At 39.4% G+C, this 24,833-nt stretch overlaps 1 protein-coding gene across 3 annotated transcripts in view; it reads right to left on the bottom strand.

The window, feature by feature from the left end:
• Positions 1-24,822, bottom strand: part of fcho1 (FCH and mu domain containing endocytic adaptor 1) — a 66,419-nt gene extending 41,597 nt beyond the window's left edge. For 2 of the 3 annotated variants that reach the window (XM_040129639.1, XM_040129641.1), the window contains exons 1-2: positions 24,729-24,822; positions 9,179-9,229 (exon numbers count right to left, since the gene is read on the bottom strand). In XM_040129639.1, coding sequence (XP_039985573.1) covers positions 9,179-9,205 — 27 coding nt within the window. In that variant the 5' untranslated portion in view covers positions 9,206-9,229; positions 24,729-24,822. The other variant, XM_040129640.1, reaches the window with a different exon arrangement.
• Positions 24,823-24,833: the final 11 nt, after the last annotated feature.

Genomic DNA, 24,833 nt, shown 5'->3' with positions numbered 1-24,833 from the left:
GATTTTACATCCTTGACTGTAATAACAGAAAGGCTTTCAAAGGTTTACTGTAGGAACGTGTAAAAGAGAACAAGGCTTAGCAAGCTTTCCCCAGATTTATGCTGCCACGGTATCTCTGACAGACAGTATTTTCGATAACTGATAGAACAAAAAAAGCAGAAACACGCATAGAGACATTTCTTCTATATTATTTCATCTGGCTGACAGTTTTCACTAGTGCGTTTGTGTGTGTGTGTGTGTGTGTGTGTGTGTGTGTGTGTGTGTGTGTGTGTGTGTGTGTGTGTGTGTGTGTGTGTGTGTGTGTGTGAGAGAGAAACTGTGTGTTGTAAAGTATGTATCTCCAGAGTTTTATCTCTCTAACTGCTCTCACATGATTCTAATTAGACACATCTTCAGACTTCCCTTCAGGCTTGTATGAAACTAATTACAGAAAGTGGGGAAACCTGGGCTGAGCTAAACTCTGCGCTGCAGGCTCTGCTTCACAACTGCTTATATACCACAAATAAACAATCTTCCACTGCATGTTTGCCTTAACTGTCTGAGTGGTGCTGTCAATCACAGAAGGACAGAAGAAGTGAGGGACTAGAGGGCAACAATGGATCTCTTCTGGCCACACATTCTTACAAACATTTTATCCAAAAAACAAAAAGTTGTAGGCAAGCAAAGGTGTAGAAATGTATAACCACCACCAAAACACAATTTTCATATTCATCATTTTAGTGTGGCCAGACACAATGGGCATTTACTTTCAAAGAAGCTGAATAATAGATGATTGACTGCTTTCTCCTTTACTCATTAATCAATCCCTCCTAAACCTGACAGGATGAGTACGCTACTCACTTTTCAAACATTAAAAATATAATGGATGTTTCAGAAACATCACATTTCTCCAAAATATCCACCAAAAATCAGATTTTGAATAACTCTGAAGCATAACAAGCCATTCAAATATTAAAAAAAGAGGCACAGGCACAAACATATCAAAATCAAATTAGTAAACGGGTTGCACAACCCTTCTCTAGCATCCTAGGGGAGTAAACACAGGACATTCAATTAAACCTGTGCAACCTGCTTATCAGTTTGAAGGACGGTGTGTACACCAGCACATCAGCTGACTGGAGCGCTGAGCCGGGTGACTCAGTTGAATTTATCTGACTGGTCTTTATTGTATCAGAAAGCTAAATCATTCATCGTAATGGCAATGAGAAGACGCTGTGTCACTTCAGTACACAGATGACGCAACGTGTGGTGTTGCTCAGCTTGGCTCTGGCTATCTAATATGCTTTTTCATTTGCTGGCCACACCTAGAGCTGTGCCTTTAGTTCTGGCTATTGGTCAAATCTGCCTTTACAGTCTGTCTGAGAGGATCTGATGTCTCAGGACATTCCTGCAGTGTAATACAGCCCTTCAGTCAAATGAAACTATGATACTGAGAGGAAAACAGCAGAACTGAACAGAACAAACGACAAGGCAACTAAAAGCTAGAATTATGCTTCTCCGGGTTATACATTGGCGAGATATTCACGAAGTTGTTTCTTTTATACTTGTATGTACAACTTGTATGACTTACTTTTTTTTCTGAAACTGTCCCAGACCAAAGCAAACAATCAGCTTGTTTGAAAGACACTGTAACATTTAGAGGGTGGTTGCATCGGCCTCTCTGCAATCCTCAGGAACCTACAGTTACCCATAACACCCTTCAATGTCTAGATTTGCGCAAAGCGTAGAAAGGAAGCATAATTCCACCTTAAGGACCTCAGTGTTTTCAACAGCCACAACACTGTCAGCAAGTCCACCAGGGAGGGATTGTTGCTACTAACAACTACCAGACTGTCAAACATGTAAATGCAGCAACAGTCTATAACAATTCTAAAGTATGAAGCTCATATTCTGACTGCAAACATTACACTCTATTCTGGACAGCTGCACATGTTGAATTTCTTTGAATGACTGTTTTAGAAGTTCACATCTAGCTCCCAATCAGACATGTGTGGAAAGTGGTCTCATACTCGTCTTCTTCTTTTCTCATCACCTGCAGGAATACAAATAAATTAACTCCAAAAATCTAAAATTCAACAAACATTATTTGTCCTGATGGATCTTATAGTATTATGAACTGGAAGAGATGTTAAAGGTGTGCAGTGAATATGAATGAATGAATGCATTCACAGTTCTATATATTTAATTTTTGACTATATTCAGGCATCTCACTACATACCTAATAAGTTAGCTATTTAAGTTTTTATTGTAATGTTTTTACTTGGGTCAACAAGTTTCCATAGAGACCAAAATTATCACAGTTGTCACAGGTAAATGAAATTAAATTTACTTTTTGTCACAGAAATTTTAATGAGCTGCAAATGGATCATTCCAATACAGATCCCATATGATCCAGTTCTGCACACCACATAAGTAGCTGCCTCTTATAGGCAGTTGTCAAAAAGAAGGCTCAAAACGTTCAACCTTTGCATCAGACACCAGCCAGCGAGCTGACTGACCAGCTCGTCAGTGCTGCTGTGAGTTTAGCTGACTCACAATGAGATTTTCTGCCAACTAGACAGGTTGAGCAGAACGAACAGTCCCACAGCAGAGAGGTGTCATTAACATCAGGAGCAGGTAGCAGCAACACACATATATGTACATACACACACACACACACACACACACACACACACACACACACACACACACACACACACACACACACACACACACACACGCATACACACACACACACGCATACACACATACACACATACACACACATACATAAACATATACACACATACATATACACATACATATACACATATACACACACATATACACACATATATACATATACATATACACATACATATACACATATACATACATATATACACATATACATATGCATATACATACACATACACATACATATATACACATATACATATGCATATACATACACATACACACACACACACACACATATATAGATACATATACATACATACACACACACACATATATAAATACACACACATATATACACACACACACACACACACACATATATATATACACAAATATATATAAAATATATAAATGTATATGCACCATCCAAAGCTATGCAAAAGTACTATCCTATTTCCCTTGTTATATTTCCTCCTTTTCAACATGACCACAAATATAGTAACTCTTATATCGATCTATTTTGGCTCTTAATCTCGGCACAGAAAAGATCCACGAGAAAGAACAAAAGCAATCATACAAGGTTGGAAGTAAGGACCGGGGGAGGAAAATGTGAGGAAAGGAAACATGGGAAGGAGAAAGAGCATTGTGTGTGTGTGTTTACTGTTCTTCATCCCAAGAGAAAACCCCATGACTCAAAGTGTTTGGGATCATAGCAACGCTGGTCATTAAACTGAGAAGCAGGCAATAACAAAAACCCACTGGGCATTGCTTCTGTGTGTTTCTGTGAACACACCAATATCTGCGGGCAAAAAAGGAGCTGTTTCTAAGAAGAGAAGATACAAGACAGAACTGTATTCTGTACAGCCCCAAAACAGAACAGCTTGCTGATCTCCACTGTTAGTCTTTGAAATAGTTCATTTAAATCCCCCTGGATAACATGCAGGATTTTTTGTGGTTTATTCACCAATGCAGAGAAAAAATATAGTCTGTTCTGAGAGGAGATGGGAATATTTTTAAAGATCCTTCTACAGGTCTCCTTAATAATGAATTCAAACATTTTGTCAGTTATGTGGACTAATTTCTACAAGCTAAAATTCCACCAGAATGAGGCTACTGTCTGCAGGGACACAGTCCGGGTACAAACCCACAGTATTTCAAAAGAATCAGTTAGATTTTTTGGGGATGACATTGCTTTAAATCACAGAATAAGGATATAACTAATTTTCTGTGGATGAGCGAGTTTCATGATCACAATGACCACTGCAGTGTGACTGATTATTTTTGAGAGCATCCTCACTTAACCCACCAGTGCCTAAAACTCTTGCACAGTACTGTATATGGCACTGTCACTGTATTGAACCAAGAACACCAGACACCAGCCGATAGTCCTGTGCCTCCAGGTTTGCTATGCATCAGTTAGTTAGTAGTAATTTGATTAAACATGCATTTATTTAGTAATATGCTCCATGTAAGCTTAAATATCTACTGAGATAATATAGGTTTAAAAACTAGATTTTGATGCAGGGCCCCTCAAAACAAAAAAATACAAGGAAGGGCATGCCATCAAGACCTTATCACTTCAGTTTATACTGTGGTGTCCATGTTTGGCTTTAGAGGTGTAAATTCTCATTGATTATCAATTATTAAAATTATTTAAAATTTGCAGTTCCACTCAGTGTATTATAGTGGAGGAGCCTTGCCTTGTCTGAAATAAAGTAATAATTTATTCTCTAAGAAAAGAATAAATTATTACATTTTAAGAAATGTGACATTATGCTTAATAACCTTCAGGGAACAAGCAGTGGTGCGACATCAAACAGAAAAGGCTGTGTATTTCATGAGAGAAGCATCTGTTTAAACAGTCATTATACATGAAGTAACTGCAGTGATACCGAAATTAAACCTGTCTAATTCAGCTCGGCAGGTGACTGATTGATAGTTCGCCTCGAACACTCTCTTTGCAATAACTAATCAGAGCATAAGAAAAACTTCAGGGTTTTTTTTCCTCCTCCGCTAAGCAGTTTCAAGGAGGAAACCATGGTTTGGTATTCCAGCCTCGACTAGAACCAGTCTGCGGTACAGGAGTAACATAACTGACAAACAGTCTGCTGAAAGACATATTGTCCTTTATCATAGATGAAAAAAAAAACCAAACTTTCCAATGATCTCTCATGGGGAAATTCCATGGCAGGGCTGCAACTAATGACTATTTCAGTTACAGATTAATCTGCAGGGAGTTTTCTCCATCAATCAACTATTCGTTTCGTCTGTAAAATGTCAGAAAATAGTGAAAAATGCCTGTTAAAATTTCACGCAGCCCAAGGTGACATTTTCAGATGTCGTTTTGTCCGACGAACAGTCCAAAACCCAAATATACCAATATCAATAAAACCGGTAACTGGTTTTAATTTTGTGGCTGATCTATGTATTCAGTTTACTATCATGTATGACAAAGAAAAGCATTAAATCCTCACATTTGAGAAGCTGGAAAAAGAAAACAATTATTTGATTATAAAAATAGTTACTGATTCGTTTTCTGCTGATCAACTAATCGTTAAAGCTCTGTACTATTCTGGTGCGTAGAGTCTTTCTGAGAAAGGAAAAAAATTCCAAATATAACTTAAGAAGCAGCAATCCTTACAGAGAAAGAAATTCTATTCCTAAGGCTTAACAGTGCCTCAATTTACTAAGGATGTACTTAATTATAGCTGATGGGCTTCCCCCTGTGGGCCATGAGCACAGCTCTTATATAGTTAATGGGAAAGGACAGCGTGCGATGAGGAGGCTTTGTGAGCGGCTGTGAATGTTCTTGAGCCAAACAAGACGAGGCTCTGTGTTTGTGACCGGTTCCCAAGTGGCTGTGCTGGCTAATTAACTAAAGGGTTGATTTGTATTACACAGCTATTTGTGTCTGAAAGCACGCTTGGTGGGAAACACAGTCACGTATACATAGACACACATGCACGCACACGAGTAACAAAAAAAGGTTAGCTTAAATAATGAAGAAAATTAAGCTTTTTTTTGCATATATAGAGGCAAGCACTGTGATGAAGCTCTCAATCTTCTCTGTAATACAGGAGCTAGGCAGCTCTATGACCTTGTCCTTGTGCCTGGCTGAAATTCTGCTTCGTTCCCGACCAGTTTGCTCTCATTTTCTTGGCTTTTTCCACTCGCCTCCCTACCCGCAGACCTGCTTGTCTGCTTCTCTGTGCCCCAAGCACAAAGACTGCACTATGACACCATCCATAGATCATAGATGGACGTTGGGTGGGCAAAAAAAAAAAAAAAATCCAACAACAAAAACAGTGCAAGACTGTACAAAAACTCCACAGTTACAATTATTACACCCTCAATCTTACTCATTCATTGCGAACGCACATGCATGTCCACACACCAAAAGTTTTGAGCTGCAGTGTGTGTCTTATTATCAATTCAAAATTTTAGATGCTGCACCACAATACAAAGATGAATTATCATTCAGACAAAAGCCGAGATGATGTTATCAGAGATATCTTTTAATATTCTACATGGTCAGACAGACGGAAAGACAGAATGATCCACAAATAGCCACTCCATCATCATTGCTGCATTAGGGAAAAAGCCTCGTTACAGGATAAGGAATCCTCCCAAATCTTATTTCTGTATCTGAGTAGCTCTTTTGGGTTCAACTGCTAAAATATTACAGAGGACATTTCGTAGACTGATGAGGCAAGGGAGGCGAAGTAGGGCACACCTGAAATAGATGCACCAGGTGTGCAGGGAGGGAGCGGAGGGGAGGAAGTGAGGAGAAAGGAGAAAATGGGGGAGAGTGCTCTTGTAACAGCCGACAAAGTCACTCGGGGATGAGGGTGACGTTGAAAGAGAGTTTTCGATCCTCCACTTTACACATCTGTGGAAAGTTGCTAATGAGGCCATTAATTACAGCACAAATTAAGATAATTAATGCCATAATCAACTAATATTACTATATTGAGTTATCAGTTTATTATGTACACTTCTCGCTATCTAATAATAAAACCTCTCTTTGTGATGCTTGTGAGACAACATTAGAGAGTTGCTGATACAACTCAATCCTAATTTTTTATTATAAAGTTAGTGGTGGTTTGCTGGCCTGCCTCATGTTGAAATGTGTTTCTAATAGTCTAATATTAGAATATTCTTGTACATAGGAAATCTGGGGAGAAACTGACAGAAATGTGTCCATAGCACTGAGTATTGTTAAGTATGACATATGGTAAGTTGGCAATGAAGTGTGGTCTTACTGAGTGAAGTCTTACTGTGTGTTTAGACGCATCGCAAAGCGAATTTAGAGGCGGCACGGTTGCATAGACGGTCGGTGTGAAGACAGTTTGAATGCGAAAACATATCTATGCTAGTTGAAAACGTTTCAACTCGAGCATTAAAATTTGCGCGTATCCCGGGGTTTTATCAATCTTCTTCGTAAATGTACAGGGAGAAGAGGAAAACGTAACGAGACTGAAGGGAAATAAGAAAAAGATACAAATTCTGGTTAGTTGTGACACACTGAGAGAGATACAGTTGGTGTATCCTTTGCTAGCATTCTTACAGCTAACGCACATTTGGTACAGTGGCTGTTTGAGGCAATTATGGTTGAAAGTTTACACTTAAACAACATCTCGATGGCTTCTTTTCAAATCCACTGTGGTGGTGTACAGAGGCAAAATTACGAAAAACTGTGTCACTGTCCAAATACTTATAGACCTACCTGTATATCTTTACACAAGGTCCACCTATTGGCTTTCAACTGCATCTCGCAACCATCATCACCAAATAATGACCGCTATTAAAACCAATCCATATTCCCCTAAGGTATCAACTAAATAATCAAAAAAAGTATGTTATGGAATTGGTTCTGAAACTCAGGTATCGTATTGGCCCCAGTGACAACACAATGGTAGGTAACACAGAGTTAGATCAAACAAATATAAAACTAATAGCAAGTTAAAAGCCATGACAAATGCTTCAGAAAAGAACCATTCAGTAACACCGTAGAAAGTGACATTATCTCCTCTTACAAGAATAATCTGAATGGGACTGCTTTCCATGTGGCAGAGGGCTGAATACAAGATCGACCTCTATTGTTTGCCAGCGAGCGAAGGAGGGAGACAGTGAGTGTTCCAGTGCATACCTGACGAGCAGCAGGGAGCCAGAAGCTCGGCTGTCGACTGAGAATATAAATGAAAGCTCAGTGACTCATAGCTGTGATTCAGCTACAGGTATTTGGACAGTGAAGCAATTTTTGGAACTAAGATGTGATTGAAGTGTAGACTTTCAGCTTTAATTGAAAGGATTTCACAAAAATATGACATTAACCATTTAGGAATTATAGCCCCTTTTTATACATTGTCCCTCATTTTCAGAGGCTCAAAAGTAATTGGATAGTTGAATGACAATCAGTCTCAGGGCCAGGTGTGGCCTGTTCTTTCATTGCTTCCATGAAAAATTAAGCAGGTATAAGGTCTGGAGCTCATTCCAAGTGGTGAACTTGCATTTGGTAACTGTTCATGGGAACTCTCAATTTGCGTCCAAAGAGGTGTGGATGCATATGAAGGAGCCCATCATTAGACTGAAAAAACAAACCTATCAGACAGATAGAAGAAACTTTAGGAGTGGGCAATTCAACAACTTGGTACATTCTTAAAAAGAGGGAATGTACTGGCGAGCTCAGCAAAACCAAAAGGCCCGGAAGACCGCTGAAGACAACTGAAGCAGATGATCACAGAATTTTTCCCTTGGTGAAGAAAAAACCCCTTCACAACATGTAGTCAGGTCAAGAACACTCTCGAGGAGGTAGGTATATCATTGTCAAAGTCTACGATCAAGAGACGCCTTCATGAATGTAAATACAGAGGGTTTACCACAAGCTGCAAACCACTGGTAACACTCAAGAACAGAAAGGCCAGATTAGATTAGACAGATTAGGCAGTGTCATGGCATGGGCATGTATGGCTGCCAATGGAACAGGGTCACTGCTGTTAATTGCTGATGTGACTGCTCATTGATTCTGAAGCGTATAGGGCTGTACTATATATAGCCAAATGCAGTAAAGGTCTGGCAAAGCATCTCATGTCACTGACTGCAAAGGATTTTCATCTAAGCATTAAAAACTAATCTTTATATTCATAATTATGTTAGCTTCTCCAATAACTTTTGAGCCTCTGAAAATGGAGGGACTATGTATTAAAATGGCTGTAATTCCTAAAAGATTAATGGGATATTTTTGTTAAACCCTTTGAATTGAAGCTGAAAGTCTACACTTCAGTCACATCGTGATGGCTTCATTTCACATCCAGTGTGGTGGTGTACAGAGGCAAAATTACGAAATTGTTTCACTGTCCAAATACTACCTAACTGTATAATACGTGAATCAGCCATACATGGCAGTTAAAGCTTAAGGCATAAAAAAAACTGATCAACATAACCATAATAAACATGTTCTTCAGCATAATCTCCATTTTTCTGTTTTCAAGACACTTACCCAGAAATTGTTCTGAAAGAAGGCCATCTTCACTCAGAGATTCACAGCAATCTGTAAAAGAGGTAGAGCTGCATTAGAGAAAAAAGCTGACGTTAAGACCTTTCTTTTCCATTCTGCTTGACCTCCGTTTTCTCCACATCACAGGCCAAGTCCTGGTGAGAATGAACTGGAGCCCTTTAGGTTCCTTGTAACAACCTGTAAAATGTTTTTATTTTCAGCCTTTTTTCTCTGCTTTCTGAAAATAAACTGCAGTATAAGCGTGTCAGCAAATTGCACATAAACAAGCTTCCAGAAAGGCCTGGCTTTATAAAAACTCCTGAGACACCTTCAGTGTAGGAAGAGAACTCCTGAGAGAGAGCAGAGGAGAGCTTAACAAATGACTTCAAAGGATAAACTCGGAGGATGGAGGGAGCTGAGGAAGGAGGCAGGGAGGAGGAGAACAAAAGAGCTGGGGGGGGAGTGAGGGAATACAGGGGAGGAGAGATAAATCGATGGAGGGAACGAGGCTGAAAAGACAGAGGTAGCCACCAAGGAGATGATCACACCTTGTGAAAGTGGTAGCTGCAGTTTGAGTGACTGGTTGATTCACATTCAGTCAGATGCTGCTGTTGATCAACTCACATCTGTGGCTGCATTTTTCTTATCTGCTGACTGATTACCATCGCTCATGCGCGTGAGCGGTCGCAGTTGATTATTTAGTTTTAGAATTTTTAATTGGCTGAGGGAATACAGTGCAGCAGCAGCTGAGCATACTCCTTCTGACCCTCTACTCACACAAACACACACAGTAAAGAACACACACACACACATGCAAAAGCATTGGAATTTGGTTGTGCCCCCTTCCCAGAGAATCCATAATGGAAAAGTGTTTCTCCAGGACTGTCCTCACATAGGATTCCTGTTATCTGTCATTTTGCTGACTCTGTGTGTGTGTGTGTATGTGTGTATGTATGTATATGTGTGTGTGTGTGTGTGTGTGTGTGTGTATGTATGTACGTGTGTGTGTATGTGTGTGTGTGTGTGTGTGTGTGTGTGTGTGTGTGTGTGTGTGTGTGTGTGTGTGTATGTGTGTGTGTGTATGTATGTGTATATGTATGTATTTATGTATATGTGTATGTATGTATGTATATGTGTGTGTATGTATGTATATGTGTGTGTATGTATATATGTGTGTATGTATGTATATGTGTATGTGTGTATGTATGTATGTGTATATGTATGTATGTGTATATGTATATGTGTATGTGTGTGTGTGTATATGTGTGTGTGTATATGTGTGTGTGTGTATATATGTGTGTGTGTGTGTGTGTGTGTGTGTGTGTGTGTGTGTGTGTGTGTGTGTGTGTGTGTGTGTGTGTGTGTGCTGACAACAGCCCTTTCCCTGCACTGGTACAGACTCAGCTCAGCCCTGGTGACCTGGCATCAAGCAGCAGCAACACACATAGGGAAAACAAACAAAAAAACAACACGACACGCACGCACATGCAAGCACACACACACCTCACACCTTGTTAATTAGCTCAGCAGTGGGACGGGAGCCTCCTGCAGACAGCATTCTGTTTGGCAGAGCTGGACAGAGCAGGGCTAGGCGATAATTCAATATTACCTTTTATTTATTTTCAGTGGACTCAATGTGACAGTATGATCGTCTTGTACTAATAATGTGGTGTGAGAAACAATTTGTCTGATGTAATGCATGAGTCCAGTAAATCAGTGCATGATATTTCATTTCTCATGCTGGTTCATTGATGATTTCTCTGTCCTTTATTAATACAGTATTAATTCACATTCTGTGGATTGACTGACTGATCGAACATATCATTATACACTCAGCTGCCAGTGTAGTAGTTTCACAGAGCTACAATATACGCAGTCTAATACAACATCCCTGCAATAAATCCTACCTTCATGGAGGTTATAATTTGGGCTACAAATAATTATTTTCATTATCCATTGATCCTTCGGTGTACAGAATGTCGGCAAATAGCAAAAAATGCTCATCACGAGATCCCAGGGCCCATGGTGACATCTTAAAATGTCTTGTTTAGTCCAACCAACCATCCAAAACCAGAAGATATTGAGTTTACAATCACAGAAAAGTAGGAAAACAAGAAAATATTCAGATTTGAGGACCTGGAACCAGTGACTTTTTGCCATTTTTGCTTAAATAATGACTTAAGCGATCATTAAAGTACATTAAAGTACATTAAAGTAAAGGGTGTTTCTAATATTTTGTCCACTGGATTTATATAAATAAGGGTAAGGTAAATATTAGAATTCAAACTATTTATTTAGTGAAAAATGGAATATTAGTAGACCTGGATCAGTAAGAATACATAATGTTAATATTTGATCAATTCAGTTTATTGCCCAGTCCTAATATTGACACAATATCTTAACAACATTTTGGGGATCAATATCTGAAAGTTTAGAAAACATTCGGGCACAAAAATTAATTGATAATATAAACGAACAGGTAGAGGTCTTCACTGCTCACTTCGTTCTGCTACAACCCATTGATAAGTTCATAAAGCGGTGGCACTTGACTGTTCAGCTGTTCAACACAGCCAATGAGTGAAGTGAGATTTCTGGAGAAACCCACTGCCAATAAAAGCTGACTGGCCAGATTTTTCATGGTAAAATACCCATGCAAGGGGACAGTAATCCTGACCAAAGCACTAGATGGTTTTCAGGAAAACAGAACGGGGGAATAGGGGGAGTACAAGAGATAAACTGTGATGGTGAGGGAGACAGAATCCACTCATTTCCTCTTGTGACAGCCGGGTATGCCATATTGAAACATCCTGTATATCTGAGCTAATTAGCCATTTTGTATTAATCCTCACCGTTTTCACACAGCCCGATCCAGAAACACAAAGACAGAGAGAGGTATGCACCGGGACCCCCTGTGGATACCAGTCACAGTGGGATGTATAGAAGTGGCTGACATCCAGCAATCTCCATCTGGTTCCAACTCGACATTCAGCTGAAATCAGCTCAGAGGCAAACAAAGCCCAGAGAAGAAGTGGGACACACTATGACCTTGATTCCTTGTTTCGGCGAGATCTTTTTTTTTTCTCAGAAATGAAATGCCTCTGCAAATTTGTGTGTCCCCATGCACACATGGGTCAACCACAGGAGCAAATAACAACCAATTGTAGGCAAAAACAATCAACTGTAAGAAAACAAAATGATACACAGAGAGGAGACAGCTCAGGGCTTGGGAAACTTAAATGCGAGAAAATTTCGTTTTGCGTCAGTGCATCACGCTCAGTGTCACATGTCTGCTACAAAAGGACAAGAGTTAGGGATACACAATAGACTGGAGGTTCATATCTTATTCTCAGATATGAGATAATTAAATTACTATTATGATTCCAATAACAGAATTTCGGCCCCAAGAATTACATTTGATAATGTGGGGATTTTTTCTTACAAAAGCTTCAGCTCTTCTGTGACTGTGAATGGACAAAACAAGCATAATCATAACCAAGTCAGATTGATGAATTTAAATCAATTGCTGGCTGTTATCAATATTAGAGGAGAAAGCATACAGAAGAATGGCAGAAAAAATAGCATTTCTTAAGTTAACTACAATTTGTTTTCTTGTGTGTTTGAACGGACAGCAGAAAAATAAACCTGTCAATCCGAAAAAATTAGCCTTTATTCTCCTATTCATATTTGTGCAGCTGCTAGAGTAATGTTCTTGATTATCATAGATAATACCGACCACAACAAAGAAACAATTATCAGTTATTTTTTCCCCTGAAATTCCAACATGTAAAATTTTTCAAAGTGGTGCCAGCATAGAATAATCTTTTGAACAGAGCTCTATATCTGTAATAACTGAAGCAAACTGACTGAGTTATCCACTGGTCACTAGGCATCTGTTTCCATATCATGTCATCATTTCCTCCTTGATATCTAGCCTTTTATCATCTTTTACTTTTAAGTAGTGAAGGTGCATGTTTTACCAGCAAGGAGAGGATTGTTCCAACATATTTGGCCAATTTCAAAAAAGAAGCAGAGGCCAAGATGTGCTTAATCAGTCTCTCATGCAGTAAATCCAGGGACCCAAAAAAAAAAGAAGAAAAAAAAAAAAAAACAGTCAGAGAGGAAATACTCTTCAAGCACTCTCAGCCAGAGCTAAGTGCAAGGGGAAGGTAAAGTAAAGGCCATTTGCAGACTTTGTTAAAAAAAAAAAAAAAAATGCAGCCTTACTCTACAACAACAAATCTGAGGAGTTACCTGTCGGCTTACCACCAGAATGTTAAGGTTTGCTAATAGGCCTTCATCAGTAAGATGATGTATATACAAGAATATGAGCTCATGACACCACATGGAAAAACATTTAGAGTAAAGGGGTATGTATGGATTGGATATATGCTACATGGATTAGGTTCGAATTAGTTCGACTTCATTATTTGCCAGTTCGAATTCATTCAAACTTGACTTTTTGAAAAAGTGACAGCTCTATCAATGTCATGGGGGCGCTAGATGAAAAGTCAGGGGATCACCATAGTCATGAGGACGGATCATCCGGGGACCATGAATATCTGTACAAAATTTCATGGGAATCCATTCAGCAGTTGTTGACAGATTCCAGTCGGGGCCAAAGTGGTGGAACAGACAAACACTGCTGTCCTTAGAGCCATCCCGCTAGTACAGCTAAAAATCAATAACATAAAACATTTTTTGGAAATCTCACTTTCTGTGGTTTAGAAACAGCTACTCTGCAACTTGTTTCCTATCAGATACAAGCATAATTTAAAATACCTATTATCCATGCCTTGTAATCCTCTTTGCACTGCAATCATCAGAGATGGAGCAGCAGCACAGTCAATCGTTAGTAAAGCAATTTTTAGAAAATAAACACAAGGTTTGAGGTGAGGATCATATTATCAATGGACACAAACTAACCTCTTCTTCTGCTCTCTGAACCTTAATACCCTCACACAGTGCCTGACAAAAAAAGAGATGGCTGCCATGAAAAATTAGGACTTATAAAAGCAGATGGGGGCGAGTGAAACAAAGTCTCATACACAGACAAAAAAAACTATCCACAACCCATTTAATTCCTGCAGGAAATAAATGGTGCGTCCTCTCCACCCATACTCAGCAATTTCTGTTTTTTTTCCCTTTCCTCTTTCTTTTGCAAGAGAGGGATTGACTCACAGATGTCTCTCTGAAGGAAGGGAGGGAAGGTCAACACAAACTCCCGCCTCCTCACCACCTCTACCTGCCTCTCTCCCTCCTCTGGGTGGGAGAAAACATGAGAGGCTGGACAGGAATTTCTCCCAGTGTGTCTCTTCACACTCACAGTGGATACGCCGGAGAACAACCGCCTCCTCTGGCTCAGAGACCAAATAAAAACGGAATTGGGTTAAATGTAATGACACAGTCAAGTGTGGAGTAAAGATGCTTCACTAACCTCTGAACAGGCATTTTTGTCGCAAGCTCAGGGAGCAAAGCAGGAGGGAGACTGAAAATGGTACAGAGGAAGAGAGCAGAAAAAGGAACAAGGACAGGTAGAGGTGAAAAACAGAGAGGAGTAAGGCGAGGCCGGTGGATGGTGAGACTAAGAGATAAAACAAACACCGCCACAATGCAAAATCAGACAGATAAACATAAACAAGCCTACAAACAGGTAAAGGACAAGATGAAAGGATGAGCCAAAGAGTTAGGTGACAAAGCAGCTAAATAAAAAAGGGTTCCCTGAAACATGTAGCAAAAGATTGAAAGACGACGTCTTTCAATGTCAGGTGGAAGTGAGGTATATTCAAGGAGGGATCATTACAGTTTTGTGTATTTTATTGGCTAAAAATGGTTATCTACTACAGCTTACAAACTGCTGGTGTCCATAGGTGTTGAAACAATTAGTTGATCACTCGATTAAGAAACAAAACTAAGAGTCTACAGTGATGCTAGCATCTATTTGAGGCTGTACTTCAGCACAGCGGTGCTTTAAGCTAATTGCTAACATGCTCACAACGCTGATGTTAGGCAGCTATAATGCTTGCATAATAATAATAATAATAATAATAATAACAGTAATAATAACAATAATAATAACTATAATAACTTTCATCATCTTAGTTTAGCGTTTTAGCATGCTTGCATTTACTAATTAGGACAAATTGTCGAGAAAACCAAGAATATCTATACTACAATTTGTGACAATCCACTGAGTAGATGTTGAGATATTACATAAATGAAAACTTTGACCTGCTAGTGGTGCAGGAAAATTCAGGGTATCACCAAAATCAGCGGGGCTTGTCCTGTGGGGCTCATGAATGTCTGTACAAAATGTCATGGCAATTCATCGAATAGTTGTTTAGATATTTCAGGCTTGACCTAACTGGTGGACCGATCAACATAAAGATCAACATACTGCCATTGCCATGGAGCCCCATCACTAAAATGAATAAAAATTGATCCGGCAGACAGAAAAAGACGTCTGAAAACCTCCCCTTGGACTCTGGAAAATTACGGTGGCCATTACTGACAAAATGATCAACAGATTAATCAGTAATGAAAATAATAGCTTACAGCAATGCAGTCATTTCTGTTTTGTCAGCGCAGTTGTGAGGCACTGAGCAAGGTAGGGCAAGGACAAACAGACTGAATTTATGGAGCAGCTGGAGCCTCACAGAGAAGTCTACTGCACTGCAGATCGACTTGTCTGTCCTTCAGTATTAGTTTTAAACCTTATTTGGCAAAGCGTGGAGGAGAGATTATTTTGTGTCGGGCCTAATTTCCCCGTCACCACCACCGACAGTCTTCTGCACTCCTCTACCACATCTACCGGCGCAGGATGACTCACTGCTATGGCTGGTAATTTAGAGCAAGACTTCTCTATGGACATTTAATAGTTTCTTTCATGAATATAAAACCTGTGTGGGCTGACATGATCAGTCCAGCTCCAATATAAGCTTTTAGTTCATCTAGATGTCATTCAATTTAGTTTCTCTTTCCATTAGTCAGAATTTATTTTTGCAACACTTATGCAGCACAACAAAGAGCTCATGTCTGCATGCAGTCAGTGTTTTAATGATCCTTTTATTTTTCTGTCTATTTCCACAACTAAAGTTATCTGTCTGCATAATCAGTGTCGCTCAGACAAAACATGGTAGTGAAACTCATCTAAACGATTAAGAAACTGATTTACTGACTGAAAACTAATCCGTGCATGGATATTTATTCTTAAGCCTTTGTGAACAATACATGGTGAAGAGAATCTCAGCTCAAAAAGTAAAATTACTAAGGATCTGGAGCTTTCAACTACATCTCATGGTCTTCATTTCAGTGAATGGTGATAGCTCAGGAGTCATCATGTGACCCAAATGTGAACTTGATAACAAATGGTCATTCATGATGGGAGATCATAACCCCCGTATGAAAATTTATCAATAAAGATTTTAGGGCTGCAACTAATGATTATTTTCATTATCAGATAATTTGAAGATCATTTTCTTAATTAATCAATTACATTTTAGTCTTTAAAATGTCAGAAAATAGTAAAAATTGCCCAATAGGACCCAAAGTGGTGTTCTTGTTAATTGTGACCATGAGTCCAAAACCTAAAAGATATTCAGTGTACTGTCTTATGTGTCTAAGAACGTTAGCAAATATTTACATTTGAGAAACATAAACTAGAGAATGTTTGTTTAGCATTTTTGCTTGAAAAATGACGGGAATGATTATCAAAAAAAGTTGCTGATGAATTTTCTGTCGATCAACTAATCAATCATTCAACTAATTGTTTAGCCTCTAAACTATCTCGATCAATCATTTCTCAAGCAAACATGTCAAGCATTCTGTTGTTCCAGTTTTCCAAATGTGAGAATTTGTTGCTTTTCTCAGTTTCAAGTCATTGTAAATGTTGTGTTTTGGACTGTTAGCTGAGCACATAGAAATCTGAATACGTCCGCTTGGCTCTGAGAAATCGTGATGAGCCTTTTTCATTATTTTCTGACATCTTACGAACACAAAGATTAATAGATTGATGGAAAAATAGGTGTGCCACTCCATAAACTGATGTCTGAAGCCTCCTGTTGAAAAGCAGATCAGATCGGCTGTTCGCATCAGACCCCTGATCTTACAACACAGATCAGGGGTGGTGAGTCATTGTTTATTATAAGAGAAAGATGATTGCAACAAATCATGGACAACAAATTCATCAACCCCAATTGTCAGCTGAGGCCACAAAGCCAAGTACGTCAACAAAAGCAGACTAAAACCAGAGTCTACACTTTAACAATGACACAGTGAAACCAACAACTTGACGGTAGAATTACACCTTGTATTTAATGACTAAAGCAACACTGCACGGAGCCATTCTCTCAAAGCGATAAACAGGCTGCTTGGTGAGCGTGTACTCGAGCTTTCAGTGACTGAGACACAGAGAGAGAGAAACAGTGAGACAGAAAACACAATAGACAGGAGGCTGTGAGGGAGAGAGAGAGAGAGAAAAAGCAGAGTGATAAACACAACCCAGGCTGTCAGCTCCCCATTGTCCCGGCCTGAATGTGCTTTTGTCACTGCAGCACACAGCCTCAGTCCAGTCCAGTCTATGACTACGTGCCAGGCAGGCATCACTTCCAAGCCCTGGCATGACCAGCTGTGTGAGAGCAGAGAGCGCCCGGCGTGACAGCAAGCACTCGCGCTATACACATGAAAACGAGGTCCATACACAGGCTTGAGATGAGTTTGTAGTACTGCAGCTGTAAATTAAGACTGTTGAGTCTCCTGCTGCAGCTGGTTGTATGTGAGGAGAGGTTGGGACTCATTTCCATCTCTTATGGGTTGTGTTCCAGTTGTATTCTTTTCTTGCCTTAGTAACTCATTACCAAGGCTCCCTCTTATTGAATAGAATTTTTCTCTCTTTTCCTGCCACATATTTGACAAACTACATACATCATATCAGATATTTTTTAAATGACTGGGTAAAAGAGTAACGTAGCATTGTAAACACACTGTGAAAGAAGTGATTATAAACATCATTACACAGTCCAACTGTAAATAAGGACATTTCCCACTTTTTTTCTATTATGATAAAAAATGATCTCACCTTGAAATCACCGCCAACTACTCCCCCACACTGCTGTAAAGCCAGCACACAAAACAATTAGGGCTGCAAATAACAATTATTTACGTTATCAATTAGAGCTGCAACGATTAGTCTATTAATCGTTAAGTCGATCGGCAGCAAATAAATCTGCAACAATCGAAAATTGTTTTAGTAATTTTTTAAGTAAATATGCCAAATATTTGCTTGTTCCAGCTCCTCAAATGTGAGGATTTGATGCTTTTCTTTGTCAGATCTGACAGTAAACTGAATATCTTTGGGTTTTGAACTGTAGGTCAGACAAAACAAGACATCCGACAACATCACGTTGACATTGACGAAATGGTTCAGAGGTTAATCCTGCGACCTTTTTATTGATCAATTTGCTGATCCTTTTCCGTTTAATTTTTGGGTCTATAACATGTCAGAAAATAGTGAGAAAAGCCCATCACAATTTCCTAAAGCCCAAGATAACTTCATCAAATTGCTACCGTCAGCCCAAATCCCACAAATATTCTATTTATTATCACAGAAGACTAAGAGACGCAAAATCACACAATTGGGAAGTAAGAATGAGAGAATAGTTGGCATTTTTGCTTGAAAAGTAGTCGAGACCACTAATCGAAGTTGTTGATGATTAATCAATTTGTCAGCTCTGTTTTCACTGTTGATGAATCCGTTTTACAGTATTCGTTCATTTAGTCTATGGACTCTAAATAGTGCCCATTACAATTTCCCAAAGCCAAAGGCAACATCTTTGAATTGCTTGTTTTGTCTGACCAACAGTCCAAAACACAAAAATATTCTACCTTAATTATGTAAAAACAGAGAAAATCAGCAAAAAAAAGAACAGACAGCACTTTAAAAAAAAACTGCGACTAAAGATTGTTTTCCTATTTGATTAATCTGGTAGTTGTTTTCTTGATTAATTGATTAATCGCTTGGTATAAAAATAACCACGTGTATGTGTTTGAAAAGTTTGTTTTAACAGTTGCAATGATACAAAACACAGCAGCGGCAGCAAATCTTCACATTTGAAAGGCTTAAAATCAGGGAATTTATGCTCGATAAATGACTTCATTTATCTATTATCAAATTTTCTGCCCGTTTATTACAGGAATAATTGTGTCAGCTCTAGTTATCTGATATCTGTTACATGAATAATGAATAGGAAAAAGATAAAACAGCATTTTAAATACACTTTAAAACAAGTGATTAAGAACATCATTATGAGGTCTCATTGTAAATGAATATACAGTGTATACGTGTAATTAAATAAGAGGTTTCCCAGCTCTTGGCTGTAGCTGATTTCTTTTTAATTCTGAGGTAATTAAAATAATCTGTGAATGAAATATCCCTCTTCATGCTGCTATTAAGCAAATCAACAAAATTATTTGTCATTCACCTTTCCTTCTCAGTCTTGCCTCTTGAGCGAAGCACAGCATAAAATGAACCAGTGACCCAGAAATAGACCCAGAACCAGAGCCGGGGGGGGGGGGGGTTAGGCGTCCTCCTCCATCCTGCCCCGGGATCCTCCCATCTGCCATGAGGGGACCTTGGCTGGCACCATTCACAGCCTCAGGCACAGGTCATGGTTTTACAGGAGGGGCTTTGACAATATTTCCCAGCAGGATGTTGCCTGTTGTCACCTGACTGCACCCAGTGTATATTGCAAAAAATGAAATGCCCCATAAATCAAGACTGAATTAAAAGTACTAAGAGTTTTGTTTATGTATTCATTGTGTAACAGGTTAGCTTTACTGTTTCCTGCCTGAGATATCCTGCCTCTGGGCCCTGCCCTGCTTGGCAAAGACGAGAGAAGGCCTTGCAGCACTCCAGCCTACATATGAGAGGCTTCACGTGCATAATTAATATTTGTCATGGGCACCATATAATGTGTTGCCGGAGAGCCAATAGAGAAAGAGGGAGGCAGGATGACAATAAGTAATAGTAAGAAGATCTTTTTGGGTCAACGAGAGATAAAGAAGAGTCATCAGGGAAACTGAAGAGTCCAGCTGATTATCTATGCATGGCTACATGCGTGTGCATGTGAGCGTTGTTGCCCGTTTGAATATTTAAGCCAAAAGGCCGCTCAGCAGGTTGTTGTCTGATAAAACTTCGGCCCTGCACAGACATCTAGTGCATTCAAATCTAAATGCAAAACAGGGAGCTTTTTATTCACCTACTTCTTTATTTTCTCCTCACCTTCCCCCCGCTTTCTGTCAACCTCCATCACTGATGTGTGGAGGGCTTTACAGAAGTGTTCGCGGTGTAGTAATTAGCTGTGAGGAAACGGTCAGTCAGCATAAGCTTGAGGGTGTTGCCAGAGGTTTAGGCACTTTTTTAAATTGCATGTATTATCTTGCTCCTCACTTTCTTCGGCTGCATAGATAACAACCTGCTGCAAATCTCACCTAGAGGTATTCCAACTTGTCCTTGCTTATACAGCTGCAGACAACAGTTGATTGTTGCTTTAATCATGATAGCGCCCTCATCTTGCAAAATATAACAAAATTTCATCATTTTACTAGGATGAAAATGAAAAGAAAGAAAAAACAAAACATCACATCACAAATGTTCATGTATCATGATGTGAATTTTCAAACAACAGCCAAATCTTAACCTCTAACACCTACTGTAACTGATCTAAGAATCTATTCAGGAGTAGGGCTGCGAGTCATTTTTTTAATTATTAAAAAACCTGACTATTATTTCCTAGATTAACTAACTGTTTGGTCAATAACATGTCGGCAAATTAACAAATAACCAACACCTTCTCAAAGCCTAATGAGGCAATCGGGGTCTTCAAACCCAAATAAATGACATTTACCACCACACAGTACTAAGTAAAGCAGGAAATCCTAAAAGTTAAGCCTGAACTAGAGAATGTTCATTATTTTTGCTTGAAAATGACTTTTTAAAGCACTGATCGCTTATCTAGATAGTTGTAAAGATATTAGGAGAACCATGTCATATGTTACCATGCAATATTTATCATAATCTCTGGTGTAATGACAATGCTAGCAACTAGCCCCGGAGCTCACTCAACCCAACATACCGTTACAACAATTATTGCTCACACTAGATGTTAACATTTAATGACCAGTTTTAGACTTCAGGCTTTGGGTGCGCTGGTCCTGCAAGATTTTCTCTGTCATCAGCAACAGAAGCTTAAAAATCATGTTGTTCCAGCAACATCATAATTAGTTATGATGTGACAAAGTGAAAACAGTGAAGGGTAGTTTAAACCAGACTATAAGTTTGCAGACATGCTTGCACTTTTCTTTACAGTTAGCAGTCATGCTAATTGTGAAGAAAAATGTCAACCTTCCTCTGGCTCTAGATTAAAAGTCAAATCACCAAAGTCATCCTCTGGTCACCATGGATATCTGTACCGAATTTCATGGCAATTCATCCCATAGTTGCTGGAATATCTCGGTCTAAACTAATGTAGTAGTGGACCAACCGAACGACCAACAAACAGACTGGCAATGCCGTTCAATAAAGTAACAGCCTAAGGAAAATCCACAGTTAGGGGAAAGTATCTTTTATTTTAAATATACTGTACGTCCCCTTTTAGAGCCAGAGATTTTTACTTGTGGTCTAAGTATAATCATGCCTTTAGATATACATTACTGAGGAGTCTCAACAGACATATTATAGAAAACAACCTTTGGTCAGTGAATGAAAACTGATCTTCAAGAATTACCCAACCTGAAATATGATCTGCCAAAATCATGCCTGTATACTCAGGTTAGGTGAGAACACACAGCCATTCCACCCAACACTGGTGCATTTTTTCATCCAATGATCCAGTGAAACCCCCTCCCCTGACTGTCTTTTCTCTCCATCCCACTCACCCCGACTCACTTTCTCAGCATTCAGCAGGGATAAGGTCTATCTCCCGCTGAAGTCAAGGCACCAGGGAGAGCGTCGTTTACTTCTTTGATATCGAAAAGGCCCAGCCGCAGTAAACTCTCAACTCCTGCCATTTGCTTTCAGAGACAGAGGGAGAAAAACAATGCAAGCCAACAGACCGTGGTAGCAGGAGAAGACAGCTGTGCTATGGTCTGAAGATGCAACTACTGTGGCTTGTGCTATAGCTGTTAGGAAATTAAGTCACATGTCACAGTGAAAGACTAAACATCTATCAGGCAATCAAAGGGGAATTCCTGTGTCATTGCTTTGCTAGCAGACGCCAGCTGACTTGCACCTCCTAAAAGTGATGCAGTAAAGCAAAGTGCCTTCCTGAAAACCCAGAACTCACCAAAATAATCATCTTACACACATTTTTGAAGTCGTTTCACCCACTAAACTATTGTTAGAAGCAAAACAAAGTGTATATATTAAAACATGAATTTTATCACATTTTGAACGCAACTGATAGCATACAGGAGACAGTAACAGGAAATGTGGAGAGGGAGGGGGCTGGCACGAAACAAAAGTCCCCAGCCACATTCAAATCAGGGATGTTGTGGTTCTAGACGAGTAGGCCACCGTGAAAACCCATAATATGTAATTCCTTGCCATAAACGTTTTGAGCCACATTCACATTCATAATCTGAATTTTTAATGTCTCTGAACCAATCATCATTCAAAACTTAAGCGTGTTTGCAAACATTACAGTCATCGCATAACATTGACAGTTCAGGTTTGTCGTTCAGTGTTTAGCCTCAATATCAAACGACGTTTGAGAATCATGACAAGCGCCAATCCTTTACTTGAATTTAAGAAGCAGAGCTGCCCTTTTGGATCCTAGAATGTGTTTCGTAAGTTATAAAACAAAACACGACATAACTGGTAAAAGAAGATCCTTTCCATGATGCTACTGCGTGATATTGAGGGCACCTCTGTAGTGTTGTCAATTTAAAAAAAACTACAGCAAAATACTAAATTTCAATTCAAGACAGTATTAAAACCAAACGATCATATTACAACCCAAGGAATTCAATAACGCTCTGTTCAATCTGATTCTTCTTGAATACAAGAGGAAGTTTACAAGAGCTGGATCAGGGTCTCTCCATGTTGGGTACCACTCTTCAACTGAGGCAAACATATACGTGTCTTACCTCTAAGAATTCACACAGGATATGTAAGACAGTCCAGCTAATATTGGCAGGCATGAACACCTCTCTCCGTCTAAACCTAGAAACCTCATAATGGGTCTCTGATCTGTAATGGTCATTGCTTTCACATGTCCTACGTAGCACCTGAGGTGGCTAGGGGTCACAATGGGGCTACCCATGACATTTGCATGGCGGATAATATCAGCTGAATTCAGTTTGTGACAGATATATCAGAATCTGCATGTGTGTGTGCCGCTAAACAACAAAACATTGCAGTGGAGAAATGCCTTGTGAGATACACTTAGTTGGCAGTTTATTCCATGCAGCTGAAAATAATGTCATTTAATCCAGGATTCTTACAATAAATCCTCCCTTCATGAAGGTTAGAATGTCAAGTTTGTGTTGAAACTGTTTAAAGAGAGGTTTTGTTTCAACTTTATGGTCACTTTGGAGCCTGCAGTTTGTTTTGCTGTTGAACTGCATTGCGTTATACTTGCAGGTGTTTCTATTATTTGGGTTTTGAATATTATAACCTTCACGAAGGCAGGATTAGTTGTAGGTCTGTTGTGTTTAAACTACATTAGCTACAGGTACAGGTACACATTTAAGCTACATGTACCTACTAATCTGCCAACTGAGTCTATATTAGAGGTCCTTTAGAAACAGTCGAGCAGAAAGCTCTGACAAGTTTGTGTCAACCGTAAAATGTCCAGCTTAGTACATATCTTGGTCACAATTCTTGGACAAATTCACGTTAAAGGTTTACCATATGTTCCAGTGGCCACTGTATCATTATCGGATCTTAAATTCTCAACATCAGCCCTCGAAAATCCTGTATTTGAAGTCACGGGTTTAGGCGACTGTACCAAACTTCTCGTAAAGATTCCTCACTACAAAAGACAACCTGTCTCAGGACGCAGGGAGACCACATTTGACCACTGAAATCCAGTAGTATCGATTTCAACGCAAGCCCTCTGACTGACTCCATGCCTCCAAGAAAGCATCAGATAGCGGACTGTCAGACAAAAAGTAAAAACCATCAAAATTCAGTCCAGTAAAACAGAGACCCACCTTGGCCGACGATGCTAATTCTGGATCCCTGTCTAGAAACACTGAGATATTTGGGGGGGGTTTTTTGCACTGAACCTGACCTACTAAAGTTCCGACTCTGGATTTACATTACATTTTAAGCTCATACGTTTACTTGTCCATCACAGATATTTCTCTGTCCAACGTTAGCCGTGTTTCCCTCCGAATCATATGTCAAACAAATGTGTCTACTACTGCTGCCAGTTTCAATTCAACAATGTCACAGCCGTGCCTGACCCGCTCGATATTTTTAACATCTTACCATTAGCTCGGCGTTTCAAACCAGTGTTACAGACGGGAGGTAGAGAGACACGGAATAATTTATTACCTGGACAGACCCCTCCGATAACGTTTATAGTACATTTTCCATCCCCGGTCTTTCCGCGGCCACTTGCTTTGCACCCTGAGCGGTTGGATCATAGTAGTAGAAACC

The sequence above is a fragment of the Xiphias gladius genome, chromosome 6 (assembly GCF_016859285.1).
Source record: "Xiphias gladius isolate SHS-SW01 ecotype Sanya breed wild chromosome 6, ASM1685928v1, whole genome shotgun sequence".
In the NCBI taxonomy this organism is placed as follows: Eukaryota; Metazoa; Chordata; class Actinopteri; order Istiophoriformes; family Xiphiidae; genus Xiphias; species Xiphias gladius.
This window is presented reverse-complemented; position numbering and strand designations above follow the sequence as displayed.